General features: G+C 52.1%; 4 protein-coding genes and 1 non-coding gene across 5 annotated transcripts; 1 reads left to right on the top strand and 4 right to left on the bottom strand.

The window, feature by feature from the left end:
- Positions 1 to 372: 372 nt before the first annotated feature.
- SMAC4_07531 (uncharacterized protein) lies at positions 373 to 2,056 on the bottom strand. Its single transcript, XM_003344475.3, has 2 exons — positions 1,799 to 2,056; positions 373 to 1,741 (listed from the first exon to the last, which is right to left on the bottom strand). Exons 1-2 carry the CDS (start codon positions 1,998 to 2,000, stop codon positions 408 to 410), a joined length of 1,536 nt encoding a protein of 511 aa, XP_003344523.2. The 5' UTR covers positions 2,001 to 2,056; the 3' UTR covers positions 373 to 407.
- A 3,874-nt stretch (positions 2,057 to 5,930) lies between these two features.
- Positions 5,931 to 6,026, bottom strand: SMAC4_13303. The gene is made up of 2 exons: positions 5,989 to 6,026; positions 5,931 to 5,966 (listed from the first exon to the last, which is right to left on the bottom strand). It is a non-coding gene; the product is annotated as a tRNA-Ile (tRNA).
- A 1,517-nt stretch (positions 6,027 to 7,543) lies between these two features.
- On the top strand, positions 7,544 to 9,557 carry SMAC4_07532 (uncharacterized protein; the record flags this gene model as incomplete). Its single annotated transcript, XM_003344476.2, has 1 exon — positions 7,544 to 9,557. The coding sequence occupies one exon, from the start codon at positions 7,544 to 7,546 to the stop codon at positions 9,338 to 9,340; it is 1,797 nt and encodes a 598-aa protein (XP_003344524.1). The 3' UTR covers positions 9,341 to 9,557.
- Positions 9,558 to 11,056: 1,499 nt separating this feature from the next.
- SMAC4_07533 (uncharacterized protein) lies at positions 11,057 to 13,801 on the bottom strand. Its single transcript, XM_024655353.2, has 7 exons — positions 13,601 to 13,801; positions 13,424 to 13,460; positions 13,330 to 13,351; positions 13,216 to 13,264; positions 13,071 to 13,155; positions 11,441 to 13,005; positions 11,057 to 11,371 (listed from the first exon to the last, which is right to left on the bottom strand). Exons 1-7 carry the CDS (start codon positions 13,607 to 13,609, stop codon positions 11,315 to 11,317), a joined length of 1,824 nt encoding a protein of 607 aa, XP_024511252.2. The 5' UTR covers positions 13,610 to 13,801; the 3' UTR covers positions 11,057 to 11,314.
- A 935-nt stretch (positions 13,802 to 14,736) lies between these two features.
- Positions 14,737 to 20,748, bottom strand: SMAC4_07534 (uncharacterized protein). Its single transcript, XM_066090643.1, has 3 exons — positions 19,121 to 20,748; positions 15,928 to 19,045; positions 14,737 to 15,856 (listed from the first exon to the last, which is right to left on the bottom strand). The coding sequence occupies exons 1-3, from the start codon at positions 19,838 to 19,840 to the stop codon at positions 15,753 to 15,755; spliced, it is 3,942 nt and encodes a 1,313-aa protein (XP_065946251.1). The 5' UTR covers positions 19,841 to 20,748; the 3' UTR covers positions 14,737 to 15,752.
- Between the last annotated feature and the right edge of the window lie 78 nt (positions 20,749 to 20,826).

The following is a 20,826-nucleotide window of genomic DNA, read 5'->3' as shown; positions in this document are numbered from 1 at the left end:
GCACGGCATGGGCTCTCCGCCGGAACGGGTAGGAGATTGGGATGAAAGACAGATCGGGATGGAAGTCCGTGCCTGACGAAATCGAACGAGATGAATGGATGGAATAGGTAGAAACTCTTGCTGTTTGTTTCACGTATTTTTGGATCTCACCTCTTTCTCTGATTGATTGTTATGTGCATTCCTCATTTAGACATACGTAAATAACCCTCTATATATCCTAGGTATGTCTTCATCAAGACCACCCCCAAAACATCGCCCAAACGCCGTCCCAATGCTTCCTTTTCAACGAAGGATAAATAGAGGTACCCAGACTCCTCTACCTAGGATAAGCCAAGAAAGAGTGTTTGTGGAATGGGGAAAAAGATAATTGCAAAAGATGTATTCAACTTGGAACATCATCATCATCATCACCAGCTCATAAACGGCTGCTGCTGCTGCATAAACAACTCATCCTCCTCTCCCCACCCCATCTCCAGCAATTCCGGCCTCGACAGTCCCATCAACATGTCATCACTTGCGGTGCATCCGTCCATGTTATTCATTTCCTTCTTCTTAGTGCTGCTTCCCTGACCCCGACCCCGACCCTGACCTCGACCCATTCTCACCATACAACGTTGCAAGGCATGTTTGAGTTTTTGAACCATCTGAGCCATGGCTTTGAGGTGGTGGGCATTGTTGCTATTGTCAAGGTTGCTGCTGAAGAAGTAACCCTGCTGTTCTTTCGATGAGAAAGAGGAGATGGACGATGCGGGACTGAGCAGTGGCGTGTTTGTGTGTGTGTTTTGGTTGTATTTCCTATTGTTATGACTTTGATGTTGATGATGTTGATGCTGATGATGCATAGAATCCACCAGCACCTCGTAAGCGTGGAGCAGAGTTGCGTAGCAGCTGGAGAGGGAAAGAATGATCATGTTGTTGGGGACTGCGGCTCTGGAAGGCAACGAGGGTGACGATGACGACGACGATGATGAGAAATGGGTAGAGCTGCCGGAGGACATGGGACTAGTTGGCTCGGAAGAGAATGGCGATGAAGATGGGGTGGCGAACATCCTAGAGGGAATAGAAACGCCGTCCAGGAGGTTGATGAGCGACTTGCCCGCGCCAAGAATGTCTTTGCAGTCGTTTGACGAGCCGCGGCCTTCGTGGAGGTTCTTGACGAGGTTGGATATGCGAGTTTGCAGGTCAAGAAGACGGATGTGGATGTCTCCATTGCCCTCGCCGTCACAACTGTGCTCTTCCGAGGGGAAAGAGTGTCTTTGGTTTTGGGGCTGCTTGGGAATGAAGGATGGGGAAAAGATGTTTTCCGTAAAGAGAGGGAATGGCGAGTCCAGGTCTGAGAATTCGGTGCTGGTACTGTTTATGCTCCAAGCGCGGTGGTGATCATGGCTGGAAGAGTGGTGGGACGACTGTTGCTGTGGTGTCACCGGGGAGTGCATAGATGAGCCAGAAGGGCTGGAAGAACCAGAAGAATGAGGAGGATGCGAATCCATGGCGCTCGCAAGTGCAAATGTGAGGTCACCGGAGCTTTCAGCGAGGAAAGAATCCATGAAGGGGAAGGAAAGGTAGTCGAGCTCGGCTTGGTAAGCAGAAGCGGAAAACAGATCGAAGTCACCGAGGAGACTCGGGTCTACACCTGAGTTCCCGTCGGCCATCATCGGCAGACTGTGGCCGAGTCCAGGCGTCGGCATTCCTAGTGATGCAGACATGTGCGTCTTTACCATGTGTGGAACTTGTCCTTTTCCTGTGTGATTACGTTAGTAAAATTGTCCTTCGAGAATTGAGGATACGGGGGACTCACTGCTCTTTGCGGCCGCTTCTTTCTTGCCCTTCTCCGAACTCCCCTTGCGAGCACCCAATGGGCGGCCGGTCCGGCCCGGAGGCGAGTAAGTACACGAGATTCCGAGTCGGTTGCATCGTACACATTCTCGGGTTTGTGGAGTTCGTTGACACCGGGTCTTCATGGTGTGACACCGGTCACAGGCGTCTCTGCTCGGACCCATCTTAAGGTACGTGATTGAGTGTGGTGGTGCTGGGGTACCTTTGTGTGGTATGCGTAGATTGCAAGTGGGTGACAGAGACCCTTTGTTATAGACGTTCTGTTGGTGTTGCGTAGATAAGGTTTCTGCGGGGAAGTCTGTTGCACTCGGTGTGATGGACTTTTTGTGAATTAGGGTCTGAGTTAACACAGTGCTGGTGTGATCCTCTGATATTGAAACGGGCTGAATGCAGTCTCGAAGCCGAGGAAATTGAAACGTTGAACTTGTTGATGTGATATGGTAAACACATAAAACAAGAACCCAGCATTGAAGGCTGAAAGAAGCTGGATGGATGTATAAATCGAATTGAGTCTCTGAGGCTCAGATGGATTTGGAATACCGAAGTGAACTCCCGTCGACTATTCAGGATCACAACATCGATCCCTTTGTGGTACCATGTTTCCTTGGTACAGTGAGCTCCCTGAGCAGATTCCCATGGGGAAGCAAAAATACCATCCGGGCTAACAACCCGAAACCTGAAGAGAATGTAGAGAAGGGGCCCAGTACCTTCGGTAGGGTCATCGGGAGACATGCTCAGTCTGCTTGAGGGATAGTATGGTACTAACGGCTGCGTTTACATGTGCTCCGTATGGGGAACGTCCAGAACCCATCATCTACTAAGAGACGGCAACCGGCTTCGGTAACGGGAGCACCCTTCATACTAAGCTTTTCACGGCTTTGGCGCGCGGGTAAGCGAAGGATCGTGCCTTCTTGGCTGCCATGAAGTAAGAGAAGAGGGGAACATGACGCCTCTGAGTGAGATAAGAGCATGCAAAGTTGGGAAAGGTGTGCTTGGAGGTAGTACTTTTGCTTAGTACTTTTGTAACCAGGAAAGGAAGGGTGTGGGGGAAGCAAGACATGTGATTGGGCCAAGGTGAAGGATTCTGACTTCAGATGGATCGGGGTCATATAGAGAACAGAGTAAGACGGCCAAAGAGAGACCGATTCCCACATTCATCGGTGAACAGTGGTAGGACTAACGCAGAGCCAACTGCCTCGTGCCGTTGAGCCCTAATGGACTATCTGATTTCCAGTAGCTCCAAGGGCGATACGAGGTGAAATGTGATCCGCTTGGATCTTTAGTCTATGGAGAATAAGACTTGGCTATACAGAAAAAGGAAGCAACAAACTAACAGATGGCGGTAGCCTACAACCCACGAGGGGTGCCTGACTCGTCCTCATGGCACATTTCACTTGGATGATAGAGCACACCCAAAAGAAGGTAACAAGCCGAGGACTGTCTCCTTATCACCGACGGGATAGTACCCGCCTCTTTCTGGAACCAGGGAGTGGGGGACGGGACTTTGGCCCTACTAACCTCTCAAATAGGAAGCGGTGGCGTCCCGCATAAGGCTATCGTTGAAGATTTACCCGTTGCGGGTATGTCAGATCCGTGATGTTGAGACATCAGCTACGCCCACCACCATGCTAGTTGCGCAGTGCAGACTAGGGGTCTTTGTGCTCAGTTCTTTACTCTGTGATAAGGGGTCCAAGACCAGACAGGCACATAGGCACGGTATGTTTGTGAGCTTTGATCTGTGGAGAACTTTTGTTAGTGCAAACCGTTGTCGAAAGATTTCAGCTTCGCACTTTGGGGGATGTAAGGTACTGACGATCTCGCAGCCGTGAGCGGGGGGTCATTTTGTTTACTATCCGAATCCTACGGTGAATGATGTGGTTTGGTGAATGCTGCCGTTCCTTCATTGAGCATCTGAGCCATAGTAGGCCTAGAGAATCAATCCGAGGGGTTAGATGCGAAATTTGAAATACCATTCTGTAAGCCCTTGAGCACTCCCGGCTCTTGCTTTCGGCTCATATGAATGCGGGATCGATCCGTGCCGCGAGATAGCGGATGAGTAAAAGCATCCATCATGGGAAGGGAGATGGGAAAGTCGAACCGTCTGGGTGACGGTTTTGGGAAGTTTGGGTACGGACTGATCCCCCAAGGAGACGAAGTCCGAGCCCCGTTGCCTGTGATGACATGCTTCAGTCTTCACATGGGGGATCCTGCCACCATTGGTCCAGTATAAGCTCAACCGAGTGTTGTGGCATCGAAGGATCTAGTGGTGTGACCTTCCACGCCTACCGTATCTTATTCACCAGCCAATAAGAGTGACTTGATCTGCTCGCCATGGAAACAAGTACTTCAGGGACATCATACCCATGCCTGGCACAAGAAGGTACATGACCACCATGGTTAATATCGCTCGGGATAGATTACAGAAAGATTCCGTTGAAGTCACTAATACCCATAAACACTGGCGTTGGTATCGAAGACTTCACGTTGACCCCATGAAATCCTTCAGTGCCTTGGTTCTGCAGCTCAACATAAGCAACCGTAAATCAAGGACATACCATCACAGGGCTTACCATGGCGTTTTCAATAGCCTTGACCCCGCTTTAGACTCTCTGATTATTTGCAATGAGTTTGAAGGAGTCCTGTCGTGTATGCTTACTTGCACCATTGCAATGTAAACATAGCACGTCCCGTGTGGACTTGAGTGGTTCCCGGGAGGTCGATTATTTTGTCCCCGGGCAAGGCTTAGGTAGACGAACACTCATTCGGATGCAGTTGCAGAGTGTCATGACAATATATCCGAAGCCTTGCTTTCGAACCCACAGACTTCCGATGCAAAGTTCTCAAGAGCGTAGGCATGAATGATGCCTTTGTTCTCATCCCCTCATCCTTCTCGTGTTCCTCCTCTATCCTCTTCCCAGGATGTCGCAGAACAGGCACTGATGCTCCGTTTGGTGGGGTAGACACTTAAAGCTCTGGGGGGAAGTCTCTAAGGGCAACACTGGACACACGTTTTCTGATTACAGGAAAGTATGGTCCATCTCCTCTGTTGAAACATGCGAAATCAGTGTTCCTTGATTCGTAGGGTTTGTTTTGACTGATGCCTTGCAGAAGACTGGACACTGTAGGCAACTAGAGCGGCCAGAATGCGGAGATGAAAAAAGAACGAGTGCTAAGAAAAACGAGATGAACAGCCGTCCTTGAAAATCTGTGGAGGGTTTAAGCATTTATATCATATTAGGCCCATCAAGAAGAAGGCTAACTATGATCGGACATTGACGCTCCTGGTAAAGTCCCGAGCATCTGTGCGGAACTTGTGTTTCCCTCCGATGAGTTGATGCGCGGTCCTTCTGTCTCGCTGCTCAAGTGAGATCTAGGAGACCAGCTGGAGGGCAGGGCTGTAACACCAAGAGGCGTGGCTGAATTGGTGCCCCAACTCAAGCCTCTATTAACCTTGATGACCTCCGATTCGCCGAAATATGCTTGCACAAGCGTTCAAGGCTCTCAGCTCCTCAGTATTCCCAATGGACTAGTCAACGACGCCAGCTTCATCAGCACTGCGCGGGATTTTGGACTCCCCTAGTGCTGATATGACCATTGCCACTTTAAAGCAGAATCAGCAAGAATGCCCAGTGAGCAAGAATGGCTGACGATCAAGTCATCGCATGCTGTTTTGTTTTGGTTCATCTTCGCCGCGGCGGCACGAGATGCCTCAGAGCGGGTCTGGCTCGCCGCCGGTCACGTTTCGTGTTTGTTTGGGCCGACCCATTAACTGTTTTCCCTTTCGCCTGCTCCGCGTTCTTGATCTTGTATCACCGGGTCGGGTTTGATTTGACTTTTGAGAGGCAGCTGTTGATTCAACCCTCGATTGCTCCAATATGCGATACTGAACTTTGTTCAAGCCCGAGCTAGCCTCCAAGACAGGCAGAGATGCAACAGCAGAGCAGGCTGGGTTGACAGAGTCGTGCCTTCTTTTCTCCTTCAAGGACTGCGGCTGTTGTTGAGCGAAAAGCACAGGGGAAAAAAAAGAGAAAGAGAATAAATATGAGGAGAGCTCCATCCCCGTAAAGTTAACAAAAAGAAATTGGAAAAAGATATGCCCAATAACAGGATTGAACTGTTGACCTTCGCATTGACTTGATATCAGAATTCTGATATTAGTACGACGCTCTAACCAGCTGAGCTAATCGGGCTATTAATTGTTGAAAAGACTCGGCAGAATGAGGGGTTATATTTCGCAACTGTAGTTGTGGGTAGAGGGCCCATCTCTGAGTGGACTCCTCTGTCGACTGACAGGACAGGATAACCTTGTACGCAGCGGGAAGTCTGACAATCAGGTGCAAGGGCACCGGGGCTTGGGTTGATATTTCGTGTAAATGACATCGTCAGGAAGGTTGAAGGTCTCAGCATAGTAGTCTGTTGTCTGAAAGGCAGCTGGGCTTTCATATGTCGCCGGCAGAAGGCGGTTTAACGACGGTGCCCTTCGATTTGTTGTGTTCTGGCCAGAACAATCGACCCCACGGATGTTTCATGGGAGTTATCCGTAGTCAAAGGACGAACTTGAAATGCTGTAATAGTTCATCCGATTCAATCGCGTACGTAGTGCTTTGACCAGCGCGGGAGTGCCTGAACGGGTGCTGAAGAAGTATGTAATCTCATCTCAAGTGGTATCCGCTTCTCCGCTTCAAATGTTCGAGATCATGATCGGCGTCTGGAGATGTATGGGTGCCACAGCTGGGGCCACATGCCGGAGATGGTGTTCGTTTTTGGGGTGTTCATGTTGTTGTTGGTGGATTGGCAACGGGCCGCCACAAAGCTGCACCAGTACAGCGGGCAGTCACCTCAGCTGCAGCTGTCAATTGCTGCTTCCCGTTACACAAACAGCAACACGGGGAAGCTGCAGCGGACGGGAGGTGCACAAACATCAACTGACGGCTCGGGAGGCTTTGAAAATTATGTTCACCGCCCAAAGGATAGTCTAGTTCTTTCCCATTGATGGTGCATAAAGGAAAAGCTTTGGGGAAATGAAAACCATCCTCTACCATATCCCTGGACTTCCACGTTCAGTTCTCAACATCGTTCCATTGATTCTTAAAAAAATCCTCCTCTCGTCCAGCTCTCGAGGTTCGGTCTTGGCCAGGACCCTTGCAGACAGTGGACGCTTCTCCAGTTCCTGCATTGTCCTGCAATTCAACGCGGAAACATTGCATCACTGCAGGTAAACAAACCGGGTCTCCACCAGACCTGTCGGCTTCTGAATATGTTCTTACACGGTGTGACCATAAACTAGGCATTTTACCAAACCATTGTTGCGTTCCCATTCGGATATCCAGCTTTTTGATATACATATCGCCAGCGCAAACAAAAGTCTAGAACCTTCAAGCACAACACTGTCCAACATCACCAACACCATCACCACAACGAACGAGGCCTTGCGGAGACGTTGTTTGGCGAACTGGGTCCCGTCCGCGACTCCAGGGCGAATAACATTACCAGATTCCAGCTGAGATCCGGGGCACCCCATGCCCTAAAACCAGGGGAAAAGCACCCATCCAGATCCTGCCATCCTCGCCAATTAAACATCACGGTTCCATGACAGGACCGAGATGAGGTCCGCTGCCCTGGCTCTACCACTACCTACCCGGGTGTCCACCAAGCAGCTGTTGAGCTTTCCATTCTCTCGGGGTTCTTGATCTTCTCTTTTTCCTAAATGACCTCGTCCTCCTCCGCCGCCGCCCTCCGGTCCGCCTTAACAGTCATCACCACCTGCTCCATCTCGGCCTGCGCCAACGCTCTTTTACTTCGTGACAGCCATCCGCTGAACATCCACACGGCTGCCGTCGTCGCCAGAAGAACGACTCGCCTTCCCACCACAACAAGCACAAACACAGCCCTCCAACTGGCCCTCCAGAAGCAGCTTTGCGATCGGCATCGGACCACCCGTACTCGCCGCCCCTGCGCCTCCACCTTCACTCCCTATCATCGACCAAACATTGACACAACAACGACAACAATAACAACAATACATTCGTTCATCACTGCTACTACTACTACTGCTATTCATCATCAGCAAGCCATATATCTAGGGACGGCTCATAGCCACTTTCGACGGGAGGAGAACTCCCTCGTCATGGCACATATCGTTTCACCCCACAACAGCTTTGGTCAGGTCGCAATGCAGTCCGCGCCCCTTCCCCGCCGAACTTCCTCGCTGCGATCTCGTGCTCGTCGTGGGAAAAGCACAGATGACACCGAGCTTCGACACGTACCCGACGAAGCCATTGCCACAGCTCTCGCCCATTCCGATGACGTGATTGAGAACCGCTCTTCACGGTCAGCTTCCACTGCGTCCCGGACCACTCATCGACTTTCCCTAACACTTCCGATTGCGCCGCCAAACCCGAATCCCTCGCGACCCATACCGACCTCGACGACCACCGCCTCCTTTCCACCAACCCCTTTTGATACCCCGGCAATCACGTCCCCTGCCGATTCCAATGACTTCATTACTGCCATTGCAGCACAAGAGCGACGCGTTCTCGAGCTTCGCGAAGAACTTTCCCGTGCCGAGTCGGACTTGGCCAAGCTGAAAAAACAGTGGGCGACCCATGAAGCATACAAGAAACGAGGCGAACGGCCGTTGCGCCCTGTTGGTCCGGTCCCAACTTTCCAAGACGATGAGGCAACAAAAAGGGCTGTGGAACTGGACAGGAGAAAAGTGCTGCTACAAAGTCTACAGAATCAGAATCAACCCCTTCCCGAGAATGGGCGCCGTCGTGTATTTCAGGGAGGACATGCGCGCACGCTATCACTGCTGTCCCCCACAAAACCGAGTAGTGACTTCCGCGATGGGTCAGAAAATAGTCGCAATGTTGCCTTCAGCCCATCACACCGGCCAAAACACCAATCCTGGGCACCACAAACCGCATCACAAACTGTTGGGGTCAAAGGGATCGCTCAGGATCTCAGGCAGGGATTGTGGACTTTTATGGAAGATCTGAGGCAGGCTACCGTGGGGGACGAGCCGATTACCGGACAGGGCATGTACATAAGAGGCGCGGATGGCAAGTTGAGCATGACGCCTATGCCAAATGGCGGCGCGGCCTCTTCCTCCAGCCGCACGGGAACGCAAGATGCATACAAGCCATCCGGTCTGAACACCCCGAGGAATCGATCTTCAACGGCATTCGATTGGGCACCCGCCGCGCCCACATCACGATCTACCAGCCCTCAAAAGGAAGCCCAGGATTCGGCAGCCGATACGGCACTGAAATCTCCTTCGCGACCAGCCCCAGCACTGATGCGATCCAAAACAGATGCATCCAAGTCATCTAAGCGATTTTCTTGGACTCCTCTGACGATGGAATCGGTGGACGACAACGACTGGTCAAACTGGGAAACTGCAGGAACTGCAACATCCACAAGATGGAGTGGAACCACCGTGAACGGCGACATCATCCCATCAACAACCTCCGAAAAGCGAACCGAGAACGACACATCTCTGTAAGGGCAATCCATTATTTCCTCTTACTCTCTCCCATCCTATGTGGGTACCATATCCGGCCGTATATACGCAATGTCCCAGTTTGTTTTAACAGGGCCATTAAAACCACCAGAAATACGAGCCAATACATATCACTTCTTCTATGAGTGGTGGATCATGATTTGAACGGCATATCATATCATACCATCTCCTCTCACGCAGCACAGCACATGAAAATCAAAAGGTCTCTCCCATCACAGACAACCCCTCCATTTCCTAACGCTGACTGACCCTCTTTTTTTTTTTTTTTTTTTTTTGACAGGAAGAAGTCCTCTAGTTCGAGTAAGAAACGCGTTGCGTCCACCTCCAGCCGCCCTGCTCCACCAGCAGTCACGTCGACCAACACCATACTCGAGGATCTCCTTCCACCCGTCCTCACAAGATTCGCACCGAGCAACTTGAAAAAAGACAGCCGACTACTACATGAAGGAGTGGGAAATGAGCTTGGCGCCGCCAGAGGTACACAAGCAGCCTCAGCCCGCTTATCATACCGTTGGCACCAACAATAAGGCGACATAAGGCCACTCTTTCAACCGATCGAGCGACCTACCTGACACCACGCTGATCATGACGAGGACACGAGAATATCGCAGTTGCCGATATCGATCTCAATTCAGTGGAACAGCAAGCTGATATACATATATATCTACGAGTACGAATCCGTGTAACAACCAACCTAACCTGCATCCCGACAAACTACAAATCTGCCACCTGGAGCCTACCACACCTCTCTCGTCGTTCAGCGTTCTTGAGGGATTTACCGAACTGGAACTGGGAGCAGCCGAATCGGAAGATTCGTCGGGCTGATTGATGGAACGAACCATTGCGAGGTCCGCCGCGGTATACAAATGTCAGCAACATCAGCAAACATCAAACACGAGCAGCAGCAGCAGCAGCAGCAGCAGTAGCAGCAGAACTATCTGGGTCATTGGTTATTTGCTTTACGATCATTTACACAATCACTACCCAAACCAATCAACCAAATAACCAACCAGGCGAGAGGGACAATATGACGACCCAGTCCAGAATTCATAATGGCCGACTGAACCGTCGATAGTAAGGTCCGCCAGTAGAGTTGGAAATTCCTACGAAATCAGGAATTGCACGAGCCAGATTGGGAACCATGTCGGATGGTACAACACACGTGTTTACCCGGCTGGTTGGTTGGGTTAGATCGGATCCAACCTCGCCAGATAGGATTGGCAGATTCGATGTTGGATCTGATTATTTGAGTGTTCGGGGAGATACGTATGTGGCAGATAAAAAAGATGCAGGGCGGGATGTGATGTGATGTGATGTGATGTAATGTCCGTCCTTCTGTCTGTTTTTTTTGAGGACGCAGAAAATTCCTTGTATCACCAAATATTGTAACGATGGATATGACGAGCACATAGAATGAGATTCATGACCATGATGACGAATCAAATAACAAGCCAAATTTCTGAGAACTTATCAAGATCACCGAACGAGTTACTGTGACTACAAACAAGTAAAGAGGGCTGGCTAATCCGAGGTTCCAAGTGAGTGAGCATGGGTAAAGAGGTATAGAGAGGGTCACTAGGACCAAGTAGTTCAAAAGCACCGTGGGTATAGCCGTATAAAAGAATGCGCAACCAAGAGAAGATGGTAGCATGGTACACATGCTCCAAAGCAAGAGGTAACAAGGGTTCCGTGACAAGTGAGCAACATACACAACTACTACTTCAACAACAACAACAACGACGACGACGACGACGAACTAATAGTTAACAAAGAAACCAACTAGGCAGAACAGTCTTTCAATCATCATCCTCATCAATCCATTTCATGCGTACCCTCCTTCCCATTCCATCAATGAACCCCAGACAGAGAGAGACAGACGTCCATGCATGCATGCTTGCTTCTTGCTTCCTTCTATGCTCACACACAAACTGCTACCGCATATCCCGGACGGAGCGTTTACTCATCAATAACAGACGCGAACTTGTCCAGCATCTGCTGCTGTATCGCCTCGTACTGTAACATCGAAGATAGTTAGTCATATGCTTCATTTGGTAGAGACGAGAAAAAGAGTTCAAAACATACCTTCTTGCAAATCTTCTCCTGTCCCTCACTAGGCACCTCGAACTTGAGACTCCTCAACTGAGCCTGCAAGTCCTGGGTGGCCTCGCGCACCTTGTTCCAGTTCTGGCCCTGGGCAATGGCCTTCTGCGCTTCGTCATGGAATCCCATCATGAGCTTCATCATCCACTCCGTCTTCCAAATAGGACAGAACTGGTCGTAGTCTGAGTAGCCGTTTTGCTGGAGGAAGTCCTCCTTGATGAGCGTCGCCATGTCGAGCGTGATCTTGTCGGGATCCGAGAGCGCCGACTTGCCGACCAGCTGGACGACCTGGTCGAGCTCTTCGCTGTCGGAAAGGAGCTGGCGGATGCGGTCGCGGAGGCGAGGGAATTCCGGGTACTCCTTCTCGTACCACTTGTCGAGGGTGGTGAGGTACTTGCTGTAACTGACGGAGGTGTTGATGGACGGGAAGTGCTTGCGCTGCGCAAGCTTCTTGTCGAGACCCCAGAAGACCTGCACGATGCCGAGGGTGGCAGATGTGACAGGATCAGAGAAATCACCACCGGGGGGAGAGACAGCACCGACAATGCTGACACTGCCCTCGCGCTGAGGGCTACCAAGAGCCTCGACCTTGCCGGCGCGTTCGTAGAAGGAGGCGAGCTTGGCACCAAGGTAAGCGGGGAAGCCCTGATCAGCCGGCATTTCTCCAAGACGACCGGAAATTTCTCTGAGCGCTTCAGCCCAACGGGATGAAGAGTCAGCCATCATGGCAACGTCCATGCCCTGATCCCTGAAGTACTCGGCGACTGTGATACCCGTGTAGATGGAGGCCTCACGGGCGGCGACGGGCATGTTGGAGGTGTTGGCGATGAGGGTTGTGCGCTTCATGATGGGCTCCTTGCGGCCGTCAACCTCGATAGACAGCTCGGGGAAATCCTTCAAGACTTCAGCCATTTCGTTACCGCGCTCACCACAACCGACGTAAACGATAACGTCACTGTTGGAAAACTTGGAGACAGACTGAGAAATGACAGTCTTGCCACAGCCGAAAGCACCAGGGATAGCAACAGTGCCACCCTGGACCGAGGGAAAGAGAGCGTCGAGCACACGTTGGCCGACAAGGAAAGGCTGGTTGGCGGAATGCTTCTCGGTCGTAGGGCGTGGTACACGAACAGGCCAGGTCTGCATCATGGGGTATTCGGTCTTCTTGCCATCAAACTCGATCTCGAGAATCTTCTCCTCAACGGTATACTCGCCCTTCTCGGCGATCCTGGTGATGGTACCACGGGCCCGGGGAGGAAGGAGAATCTTGTGAACAGAGATAAAAGAGTTTTCGTAGACGGTACCCCAGACGTCACCACCCGCGATGTGATCGCCAACCTTCATGGTCGGTGTGAACTCCCACTTCTTCTTGCGGTCCAGCGCAGGGGTGGCGATGCCGCGGGGAATGTAAATGCTGTTGGAAGCCTCGGCGATCTTCTCGAGGGGACGCTGAATACCATCGTAAATGTTGTTTAGGAGACCGGGGCCGAGTTCGACGGAGAGAGGCTTGCCTGTCCGTAGTACGGGATCGCCAACCATGACGCCAGCTATCAAGGGACTTGTTAGCTATCGCGGTGCAAGGATGGTATGACTTGGGGGTCGTCAGCCCTACCGGTCTCTTCGTATACTTGGATAGTCGCTTGGTCGCCATTGATGCGAATGACTTCACCAACTAGTTGATCGTGGCCAACTTTCACCTATCTTCAGTCTCAGCTCAGGCACCCCACCAGCGGCAGAGGACAAGTGTATAACCATACCAACTCATACATAGCAACACCAATCATATCCTCGGCGACGACGACAGGGCTTTGGGTCTATCGGTTAGCGAACTGGTCGAGAGACAGGGAGCTAGACTTCGATGGGGAGCGTACCCGGACACCGAGTAGATCTTGCCTGCGAGCTGTTAGTAAACCATGAATCTCGAGTCAAGTGTAGCAGTTACGAGGTTGCCCACTGGACACTTACCGGTTTGGATGCCATCCTTCTCGGCGCCGTTTTGGTGCTATTCAGAAGCCATGTTAGCAGACAAGGCCGTACATCAAATCCTGGTAGAGGTAAGAGGCATGTGATGATGTGCCAGTGGTTGCGACGTGAAGCGACGCGTTGCCGAGAAGAGGGGAACGATGATGGGGCGAAGCTTACGGGAGCCATCTTGGGCGAAAGAGCAATTGGCGCGGACGTAGGTTTCAGAGGAGGTCGAGGGGAATCCGAGGTAACGATGACTGTAGGTATATGTTTGTGCGCGGGTCGCTCGGGCGATGTTGGGGCAGGCGGATCGAGCTGCGATGTGGGTGTTGAGGGATCTGAGGACGGTTTGGTTGGTGATGGTGGCAGTGGGAGGTTGGAAGCTTGGTCAAGCAGAGCCGCCGAATTTGGGATGGTGGTGACGAGGTGAGGCACCCCAGGCCGCAGCCGCAGCCGCCCGCGTAGTGGGAGGGACAGTGGCTGCTGCTGCTGCTCCCCATGTTCCCCATCCATTAACAGGTCATCTGGATCCCCGTCGCTCTCCAACCATGACCCCGCCGAGCCCACCACTTGTGGATGCCATGATGCAGCAGGTGCTCCCACTGTGCTTTCCCCTACAAACTCCGACTGCTGTAAGTGGCCCCTAGCAGAACCTCTATCATCGTGATCCCGCTCACTCCAACTCCTGAGGCTGCTCTTGCCCGGACTGCTGTCCCTCTTGTCCCAATAATCGCCTGTCCCAAGACCGCTCTCGCTGCAAGTGGGAGAATTGGGACCGCTGTTTCTGCTGGCATGAACCAACAGGTCGACTAAAGAAGGCCGCGCCTTCAACCGCGGTCTGAATCCCGCCTGCATGCATGCAATCTGTCTGTTCCTGCTGGACGGGATACTGTAGGTAGAGCTTATGCAGATGTGTGCCGTGCGGTGCGCGTGGAAGATGTCAGTGAACGGTGTTAGACGTGGCTGGCAGCGCGCACGTCGGGTCTGATGCTGGAATTGAAGGTACTTGATCTCAGGTACAATCGCGTATTTTTTTTTTTCCTGCGAGATTTTGTTCTGCCCTGAGGTTTGGTAAATTGGGAAACGGATTCTGGATTTCGTCTCGTTAGGCAGGTGTTTTGTTTTATCGCGACATGACAAGCAGCTTCAGGGGCAGTGGCGCATTTGAAGGACGACAGCTGGGTTGAAGTAAATAAACAAGCCCCCCTGTTTTGAGGACCCCCGCCCAGCCAAGTAACAAGGGGTGAACTGGTCTTCAACGTCCGACGTTCCCACTTCATCAGGAAACTCAAAATGTCTTCAAGTAAGGTGGACTGCGTTTGATGAACAACAAATCAGCATGGTTACACTTAGAAGCAATGACATGGTCTAGAGGTAGGTAACCTATTCGTATTCAGATCCATATTACAGGTGGCCCTACTATGCGACCTGTCGTCGTCAACGGGCAGCCCATCTGCTAAATAACCTCTTGTCTCTACCCCAAACCCTGTCTCGTTACCCGTTTCCCCCGTATGTTTGACATGACCATCATGAAGTTGAAAAGGATCAATCGCCTACTTAGCCTGATATCTCAGGTCCTCCGAGCATGGGACTGAAGTATACAGATGGAAGAGCCATAACCTTGAACCTGCCGCCCATAATATCCCGTGCCTGTGCCATCTCTCTTTGGGAACCAATCTTGTTCAACCATCTCGAATCATAGCCAGATGCCGTCCCCATATTACTGAACCCCCAACATATCCTCTAACAAACGCCAAAAACACCGTGACAAACATTCCCAAATTTGACCAAGGCAAGTGGCACCCCAAGCAGCGATGTAGAGGGAAAGCATATGAAACCCATTTGCAAGAACCGTCCAAGTCCTTCCACCCGCCCACTTTTCAAGGCCGATCCCAGATAACGAAATGATACTTTCAGAAAAAGAGGAGAAAAAATGGTGCACACGGTATATGGGGGGAAAGGTTGCTGCGATTTTGGACGCGTCCCGTACAGCCACCTTCTGGATGGCCATAAAAAAGACAAAAATGAATGCCAACGATGATAGCCAAAGCATGGCAGGGTAATCGGTGATTAATTGTCCGCTCGTGAGGAAGAGATAAGCATAGCCAGGAAAGAAGTGCAACCCATAAGAGGCAAAGAAAGGAGACATCAATCCGCTTTGTTGCCCATACCAAACCGACCTGCTTCTGACACCATCCATCTTCTACCGCCTGGCTGTTTGTCGTGTCCAGTCGATCAACCTCCCCATCGTGAGGAAGGCTCAGCATCCAAAGCGTCCGGAGCCGTGATAGTCATTGTTAATCTACCAAGCGCATCGTGTGTGACTCGATCAGTTGAGGAAACCCTTGCATGCTGCTGTTCCGCACAAGCAGGGGATACGATCCGTGCTCCCGATCTCGCGCTCGAACTTGTAGTCGTATGTCAACTCTTCGTCTATAACAAGCCGTGTTAGCTCAAACTGTCACTGCATATCATGCTGCTTTCTACCACAAGAGAAGACTTACTCTGAGCAATGTCGCGCAGCGCATAGATGACGATGCGCTTGCTCCCTTCCACCTTGATGATCTTGGCCGTACAGTTGGGCATGCAGCTGTGGTTGATGAATCGGGCAATGCCGCCCTTCTTCGTCGCATCAATAACGGTGTTATCGTCGATGCGGAAGAGGTAGCTGCTTCCAATGCCGCTCTTGAGATATCTTGCTTCGCGAAGTTCCGCGATCTGCTGTCGGACTTCCTCACCAACGTACTCAATGATCATGTCATCCTTGTTGATATTCTCCATTGCATAGAGACCCCAGTTATGAATGGCGGACCGAGCAAATTTCACAGGCTTCTTTCGCTTCTTAAGCTGGTTGAAACGCAAGACATCCGAATCTTGCCCAAAGTTCTTCCGCTGATCGTTGATCTCCGCAACGTATCGGCGGTTGTTGACACGGTTGGCACGCGAATTGCCCTTGGCCACCAGGCTATCTGCTGCGAGCCTGGCTGCTTCTGCGGCGGCAGCAACAGAGTTGATGTTCCCGTTCTTCGCATTCTTTTCCCGCTCTTCTCTGGCCTTCTTGACCTTAATATGATGGGGAAGATACTTGGACTTCTCAGAGTTGAGAATCTTCTTGACACCCTCGGTCCTGGCACATCCTGTCGGATTGGGCACATAGTAACCGCCAATTCCGACCGGTTTATCCTTTGACCCATCCTCCGAGTTAAGTTGCCGGATCCTATTCCGTTTCCAGAGCCACAGCTCCGCATCACATTCAAGCTTACCGGTACCAAACTTCCTTTGAAGCCTCTGGGTATCTGGCCCGTCCTCACCCTGCAATGGCACCAGTTTCAGGGTTCCAATATCCAAGTGGAAATCCTTGGGTAGGACGAGAGCGTTAACTGGCTCCGATGGGTACAGCTCGGGATCCAGATCGGGTTTGCTCTCTATCGCAGGAGCTTCCGGGGCTTCCCCCTTTTCGAGTTCAGGTTCAGGTACAGCCTCGGGTTCACCAGCCTTGGATTTCGCTTCAGCTTCCGGAGTAGCTTCAATGTCTTCGATCCCGGCGGCCCGAAGAGCCTCTCTTTCATATATCTCCTGTTGCTGCTTCTTGAGCGCCTCACGCTCCTCAAAGATCTGCTTTTTGGACTTCTTCTTGGCTTTGCCCTTCTTCTTCAGTTTGGTGTTGTCCGGTTGAGGGGTTGGCAGCCGCGAGTCATCAGTTTCCTTGTCCTCAGTCGGTTCGGCTTTAACGTCGGCGTCAGGTAGGCCATCCAATGCAGCTTCGGTGCCTGGCAGGGTAGCAGACTCCACAGACTGCTCCTTTGAAGGCAACTGGGTCTCGATGGGAGCAATAGTCGCCTCGAAGAGCTCCTCAGCTTTCTTCTGCCGCTTGATAGCCGTTTCCACTGGAAGGTCCAATTTTCGCTTCCTTAGCAGGGCTGATGTATCGTTAAGAGCGAAGCTGGCCTCCGTCATCGAGTCATCTTCACCAGCAACCCAGGATCCGGTTTCCTCCTTGTTCCGGTCCTCCTCCGAACTCATACGACTCCTAGGGCGAGACTCCGGTTCCTCGGTGTCCCGGATCATAGAATATCGGTTATCCACACCATCATCAGAATCATCGTCACTATCGGAGTTAAGACGATGATGCAGGGACCGAAGATCTACTCGTTGTGTGGGTCGTGCTCGCGCAAACGGATCATTGAATCCGTGTTTTCGAGCATTCACCCCTCTGCTCTTCAGCTTTCGGACCCGTAGTGTTGAAACATCAGCGCGCGCCGTACGCCTCTCGATTGGGTCGGCTCTTGAGTTCGGAGTACCAACTGGAGAGGATCTGCCTTCAGAATCATCGAAGACAATCGATGGAATTGTACCACTGTGGGAGTCATCAATGTTGAGCTTTCGACGCTTCGCAGCATGATTGACTGGGTTGAGATAGTCAAAGACTGCGGGAAGGGTGATCTTGGTACGAATGGTCTTGAGTAGATGCTCCGTCATCTCTCGTCGTATTACTTCAGCAGCCTCCTTGACTGGATCGAGGTTCTTGGCCCGTTGCTTCTTCTCCTCCTCGATGTCCGCCTCTTCATCACGACGACGCCGATCTTGATCATCACGTTGTCGGTGTTCGGGTGGCGGCCTTTTCTCTGAACTATAGCTGTGCCTGCGATGGTCCTCAGAGGTTTTTGAGCTTGTGCCTACCGTGCCGAAAAGGTGAAGCTCCATGACCATGCTGTATGTGAAGAACGCTGTGTCGTTGGCGGAATTATAGCACTTGCCTGCTTCGTCTCGGCCATAATGGGAATCGCGGAAGATGATGTAGTAGCCCGTCCTATCCGCACGAATGTCATCAAATCCGTACTGCTTAAGCCGCTTCTTCATATGGGCCACAGTTGTCGGCATTACTGGGACGTAATCGTGGGCAACGAAAATATACGGCTCGCTCTTGATGTGATTGAGGATCGGTTCATTTTCGATTATGCTGGGATGTCGAGGCTTGGTTGATGTCCAGCCGGCTTCGGAACCTCCGAGGGCTCGGTGCGCTGCTGGGCCTTTGGGGGCCGTTGGCGGAGGTCCAGGTATAACCTCCCCAGCTCTTGGTTTAGGTCCGGTAGGAATCTTGTAGGCAGCGCTTGGGGGTTGCGATGTTTCCCTGCTCTTTTTAAGAACAGCCTCCATCAAGGCCTTGCTCTTTCGGCCTTCGGGGTCAAACTCGACACGGACTTGGCTGGCCTCTATCCTCCTGCCGTGCATTCCTCGGACAGCTCTCCTGGCAGCTTGATGAGCAGGAACAGGCACGGGTCGCGACGGGGTTGGTTTCGAGTCTTTGTATCGGATCGTTGCGAAGCCGAGATAGCTTCCCGTCTCTGGATGCATCTTGTTGCTGCTTTCCGCAATGTCCCCGAATGATGCGAAGATGGTAGTGACCTTTGTGAAGGCGATCAAAGGATTGAAGCCTCTCACTAGAATTTGGACTGGGGGCCCGGGGCCACAGGAGGTTTTGGGGTCATATGGGTAGGGCTTCAGGTTGCTCGGCGCATCGATCAATTGGGCTTTGGGGAGATGAAAGTTGACGTTGATGTAGCTGAGTTTCCCGCCGTGCGCCAGGCGTGGATCTGAAGGGGAAGCGTCATCTTCATCGTTCTATAAGCAGTATTAGCCAAATGATTCACAAAGATGACGCTCCCCCATCCACGCCGACGTGTTCAGTGTACGTACCAAGCCATAATCCTTGTATATAGGTTTCGCCTTTTTCTTTTCGGAGCTCGAGAGCTTCTTGTCCAAGAGAGGATCATATGTGCATATGGTGCACAAGACGGAGCGACTAGGGTTGCGAAGAGGGACACGGTCGGTACCGTCAGGTAGAGGGACGAGGAACTCGGTGGCCGAGCCATTGAGTGTCGGTGTCAGGCCGTTTTGCTTGTCGGCGTGATGGGGCGAGACGGAGTGCGGCTTCGCATGAAGGGATGTAGAGAGATATAAGGATGATGGTGAGTCGGCGGTTGTGAGAGGGGTGTTGGAGTTGTGAGTGTGAGAGTTCCTCACTGAAGCTGAGGCCATAGCGGGCTGTCGCGTAGAGGAACTGAAGATGGATGAGCTTGTGCTCGCATGCGAGCTTGCAGAGCCAACCGTGTTTAGCGTGTCGCCGGGCAGCGACTCGGAGTCTTCAAGAAGCGGAGGGCGGGTAGCGTCAGCACCGGCAGATGAGCTGTGATTGAGAGAGGTTATGTGTGAGCGGCCAGGACTGGCTCCGTCATCAGATCGGTTGGAAGTGAATGAGGACAAGGGAGTGCGATGACCGTTCGTGTCAACTGGCTGCGTGGGCGGAGAAGCTTGCGCTCTCATTCTTGCCCGTTCCCGCTCCGTGGCTCTGTCCCTGGCAGCCCGCGGAGCGGCAGGGAAGAACTGAGCGAAACTCGCACCGGACGACCGAGACATTGCGAGAATGGGGGAACGTCTACCTCTCCCGCCTTCCTCCTACCATCATCACTCGAGTCGGCGATACTGCGAGATAGCATGCATGAGGGGATCGATGCGGTGCCGATTGAGCTGGGCCGTGGCCGAAGTCGAGGGCAACGTGAGTTGCGATAACTTTTTGAATCACGCGCGCGTTGCAAAGCGAGAGAACCACGCGACAGGACGGGCGGGACTGGGACTGGGCTTTTGCCGATCAGGGCGGGCGCTGACGCTGGACGCTGAACGGGGGTCGACTGGCTGGTGAACGGGACAGCGAATGAGGGGCGTGGTGAGCTCGACTGTGTGCGAAGGAGGGAATGGATCTGGATCAAATAACGACGGCGAGCCCTGCTGACGTCGGCGACACGGAAAACGCTGGGAGACGGGTGGTTGTGAGGTGAGCAGGTCAAAATCGTGGCGGGATTGAATGAAGTCGAAAGTTTGAGAGTGTTCAAGGAGGTGCGTCAAGGGCACAAGGGCATGGGCAACGCAGACCAGGTTGTGGACCGTGGATTCTTGCGCCGGCCGCTGAAAGTTGAAAGATGGAAGCGTGGAAGAGCAACGGCGGCAGGCGGATAAGGGGATTTGCTAAGCCTAAAGCGGCAAGCTACTCTCAGGTCCGTCCTGCGCCAAGCATCCAGCTGGTCTGTGCATCCACAATTAAAGACCGTGTCGCGCTTCATTTGTCGCGTCTGCTGTCTTCCGCCAAGAACGTGAAAGCGCAAGAGGGGGGGCCTCCACATGTCACAGTGTCCACTGTCTGTTTACCATTTCTCTTACAGCCAACTGCGTCATTGCATTTTCACAAGATCCCCCAACTCCGTTCTTTGTCACCATCACCATAAAGGGCATGAAAAACTTGGAGAACATATCTGTTGGAGCTGTTGGAGCTGTTGGCTCAAGACTATTTGTTGGTGATGATCGCATACCTATATTGCCAACAACTGACGGCCGGAGGATGCAGTTTG

This window comes from Sordaria macrospora, chromosome 2 (genome assembly GCF_033870435.1).
Source record: "Sordaria macrospora chromosome 2, complete sequence".
NCBI classification, from domain to species: domain Eukaryota; kingdom Fungi; phylum Ascomycota; class Sordariomycetes; order Sordariales; family Sordariaceae; genus Sordaria; species Sordaria macrospora.
The sequence above is the reverse complement of the archived record's forward strand: the minus strand, read 5'-3'. Positions and strand labels throughout refer to the sequence as shown.

Bases quoted from the DNA above. Each gene is read 5' to 3' on its own strand.
- SMAC4_07531 (XM_003344475.3), bottom strand. From the start codon at position 2,000: ATGGGTCCGAGCAGAGACGCCTGTGACCGGTGTCACACCATGAAGACC. The intron at 1,742-1,798 runs GTGAGTCCCCCG...GTAATCACACAG, and splicing joins AGAAGCGGCCGCAAAGAGCA to GAAAAGGACAAGTTCCACAC.
- SMAC4_07533 (XM_024655353.2), bottom strand. The intron at 13,265-13,329 runs GTACGCTCCCCA...ATAGACCCAAAG, and splicing joins AAGATCTACTCGGTGTCCGG to CCCTGTCGTCGTCGCCGAGG. The intron at 11,372-11,440 runs GTATGTTTTGAA...TCGATGTTACAG, and splicing joins AGGAGAAGATTTGCAAGAAG to TACGAGGCGATACAGCAGCA.
- SMAC4_07534 (XM_066090643.1), bottom strand. From the start codon at position 19,840: ATGTCTCGGTCGTCCGGTGCGAGTTTCGCTCAGTTCTTCCCTGCCGCT. The intron at 19,046-19,120 runs GTACGTACACTG...TACTGCTTATAG, and splicing joins TATACAAGGATTATGGCTTG to AACGATGAAGATGACGCTTC. The intron at 15,857-15,927 runs GTAAGTCTTCTC...GGCTTGTTATAG, and splicing joins GCTGCGCGACATTGCTCAGA to ACGAAGAGTTGACATACGAC.